Raw genomic sequence first — 2,901 nt, 5'->3', positions numbered from 1 at the left:
TGGCGGGTACAGTATGGTTGGGGCCATCATAGGGTGGCGGCCACCGGGCCGCCAGGCCTTGCTGGGCGACAGGTATCATCGCTGGCAACACTCCTGATGGCCTTCAGCAGAGGAGCGTGTGCTTTCATCAAATTGCGCCAAGATTGCGTCCACAGTCTCCCAAACCACGAGTGCGAAAAATCCATGCGGTACTGTAGTCTTCACAGTGGTGACGGTGATCTGAACTTTTAGCGACCAGACATAATTCAAGCACCAAAGAGACAGCGTCTTCGATTCGAGATTGAGCTCAACGTTAGGCGGTTCACTTAGCAATTTTGGCGGAGGCGATCGGCGATATGGAGCATACTCCGCCATGTTGCAACCGTGTATAATTAGACAGTAGGCCTAGTGGACACTGGGGCGCAACACGGGACCCTGGAGGCCCCTCCCGGGGGAGGAGACCGATGAACCAATACCAGTGCGCGGCCTGCTGATAGTTGCCTGCCGCGTTGCACGTAAGGGGCATTGGGCCACCAATAAGTGCTTTCAAGCGATCTGCTGGTGATGTCGGCCGTGCAAGCGGGCCCGTTGTCGATGTGCTGAACTGCCGCTTGCGCGTTTTGCACGCCCGCTGTCGCACCTGCGCAGCATATACGAAAAGATAGGCAAGGGGAAGCATTCAGTGGTGTACAAGGGCCGCAAGAAGAAGACCATTCAGTACTATGCCGTCAAGAGCGTGGAGAAGAGCCAGAAGGGGCGCGTGCTGCAGGAGGTGCGCTGCAGCTGTCATGGGCGTGAGTTTGTGTCGCCGCGGCGCGACGTCTGACAAGAGGCCCGCCAGAGCCCGCAGCAGCTGCGTCAAGCCTCAGCCGCCGCACGCTCAGCAAGTCAGGGAGGCCAATCGTTTGCGTTCCTTGCCTCAAGTCTCTCACCATGTGGGTCCCAACCCTCTGCCTGGACGCTAGGTGCGCACCATGCACGCGCTGGACCACAAGAACATCCTCAAGTTCTACGCCTGGTGAGCAAAGCAGCAACAACGGCCCCATCGTGCAGAACGGCAGCAGTGCGTGAATGCCATTGCACCGCCAGCCCGCGCGCGCCGCGCACGCGGCTCTGCCGCCCGCGCTGCCGCGCCCCTGCCGCATGACGCCAGCGCCGCGCCGTGCCGCAGGTACGAGACCACCAACCACCTGTGGCTCATCCTGGAGTACTGCGTGGGCGGCGACCTGATGAGCCTGCTGCGCCAGGACGTGCGGCTGCCCGAGAGCAGCGTGCATGACTTTGCGCGCGACATGGTGGTGGCGCTGCAGTACCTGCACTCCAACAGCATCATATACTGCGACATCAAGGTGGGCGCGGCCGTGAGGGCCAGGGATTGGGAGGGGGAGAGAGGGGGTCGGGGCAGCGGCAGCGGCAACGGCAGGCAGCGGCCTTCGGTTGGGTGGCGCGCGTTCCGGCGGCAGCAGGGGTCCAGCTGCTGCTGCTGCGGCGGCGACCGAGGTTGCGGCTGCGGCGGCGGAAGTGCGTTGCTTGTAATTCGCGCTGTCTACTGGCGCAGCCGCGGCGGCGCTGTCTGCGGTGGCGCGTCGGGCGGGGCGGCGGGAAGGCCCGGCAGAAGTGCCTGAGCAGCGGTTTCGACGAGCGAGGCGCGCTCCCAGGCGCGGGACGACTGCCGGCCCCCATGGCCCGGCCAAACCCCTCCACCACCGCCGCCCTGCGCACCCAGCGTCCCTGTGCCCCCCGCGCCCGTATAACCCGCCCCACCCAGCCCTCCAACGTGCTGCTGGATGAGAACGGGCGCCTCAAGCTCGGCGGCTTTGGCCTGTCGCGGCGGCTGTCAGACATCAACAAGACCTCGGTCACCAACCTGCCGCCGGTGGGGAGCGGGGGCTCGGGGGGCTGACGCCACAGGGACACGCGGCGCGCCTGCGGAAGTGGGGGTTGTCAGCGCAGCAAGGGCGGCGCAGCCAGGCCAGCGGCGTGGCCGGGCCGCTGCTCACGCCGCGCTGCATCCGACGCTTCCCCGGCTCATGCGCCCTCCGCCCGCCGCAGGCCAAGCGCGGCACGCCCTGCTACATGGCCCCCGAGCTGTTCTCAGAGGGCGCGACGCACTCGACCGCGTCCGACCTGTGGTCGCTGGGCTGCGTGCTGTACGAGTGCGCGGTGGGGCGGCCGCCGTTCATGAACAGCAGCTTCACGCAGCTGGCGCACGACATACTCAACAGCGACCCCGCGGCCGTGCAGGGTGGGCGCGGGGGCGCGGGTCGGCGGCGGGCCCCGGGGTCGGCGGCGGGGCCGCGCGTGCGGCGCGGGCAGGGGCGGGGCGCGGGGCTTGGGGTGGGGTGGCGGTGGGGCCAGGAGGCGGTAGGAGTGTCCTGCGTCGAGAGCGTCAAAAGGCAGGACCCTTGTGCCGCTGCGCCGCCGGTCTGACGCACGTCCTAGGACTGCTTGCTCAAGAAACGCTGATCCATCCATGTGCACGCCGCAACGCCCGCACAGGCGCGTCGCCCGAGTTTGCCCACCTGCTGTCGCGGCTGCTGGACAAGAACCCGGCCACGCGCATCAAGTGGAAGGCGAGCGGACATAAGGGGCCCCGCTCGCGGGCGGGGAGCCTTCAGACGCGAGGGAGCCCCGCCTTGCAGCTTTGCGGCGGCTGTCCTAGCAGCTTACTGCTAAATCCATCGACGCGGCGGGTTTGGTTCGTTTGCTGTCTGGGCTCCTGTCCGCAGGCTGGCCCGCTGGGCTCATTTCCCAATCACACGCACGCACGTGCGCGTGTCGCCGCCCCTCCCCGCAGGAGCTGGCGCACCACCCGTTCTGGCAGGCCCCCCTGACGCCCCTCCAGCTGCCGCCCGAGCCGGCGCTCGACGAGTTCATCCGCCGCTACGGCTTGGCGCCGCCGCCGCCGCGGCCGGGCCCCGC

The 2,901-nt window shown here is 67.6% G+C and overlaps 1 protein-coding gene across 1 annotated transcript in view; it reads left to right on the top strand.

Moving 5' to 3' along the window:
- Nucleotides 1–443: 443 nt before the first annotated feature.
- The window catches only part of MNEG_7637 (hypothetical protein), a gene marked incomplete at both ends in the record, with an annotated part of 3,493 nt that continues 1,035 nt past the window's right edge, over nucleotides 444–2,901 (top strand). The window contains 7 exons of the mRNA XM_014043887.1: nucleotides 444–457; nucleotides 628–751; nucleotides 945–997; nucleotides 1,151–1,328; nucleotides 1,748–1,855; nucleotides 2,032–2,224; nucleotides 2,479–2,545. Coding sequence (XP_013899341.1) covers nucleotides 444–457; nucleotides 628–751; nucleotides 945–997; nucleotides 1,151–1,328; nucleotides 1,748–1,855; nucleotides 2,032–2,224; nucleotides 2,479–2,545 — 737 coding nt within the window. The remainder of the gene's footprint in view (nucleotides 458–627; nucleotides 752–944; nucleotides 998–1,150; nucleotides 1,329–1,747; nucleotides 1,856–2,031; nucleotides 2,225–2,478; nucleotides 2,546–2,901) is intronic.

The sequence above is a fragment of the Monoraphidium neglectum genome (assembly GCF_000611645.1).
Source record: "Monoraphidium neglectum strain SAG 48.87 unplaced genomic scaffold scaffold01370, whole genome shotgun sequence".
NCBI classification, from domain to species: Eukaryota; Viridiplantae; Chlorophyta; class Chlorophyceae; order Sphaeropleales; family Selenastraceae; genus Monoraphidium; species Monoraphidium neglectum.
This window is presented reverse-complemented; position numbering and strand designations above follow the sequence as displayed.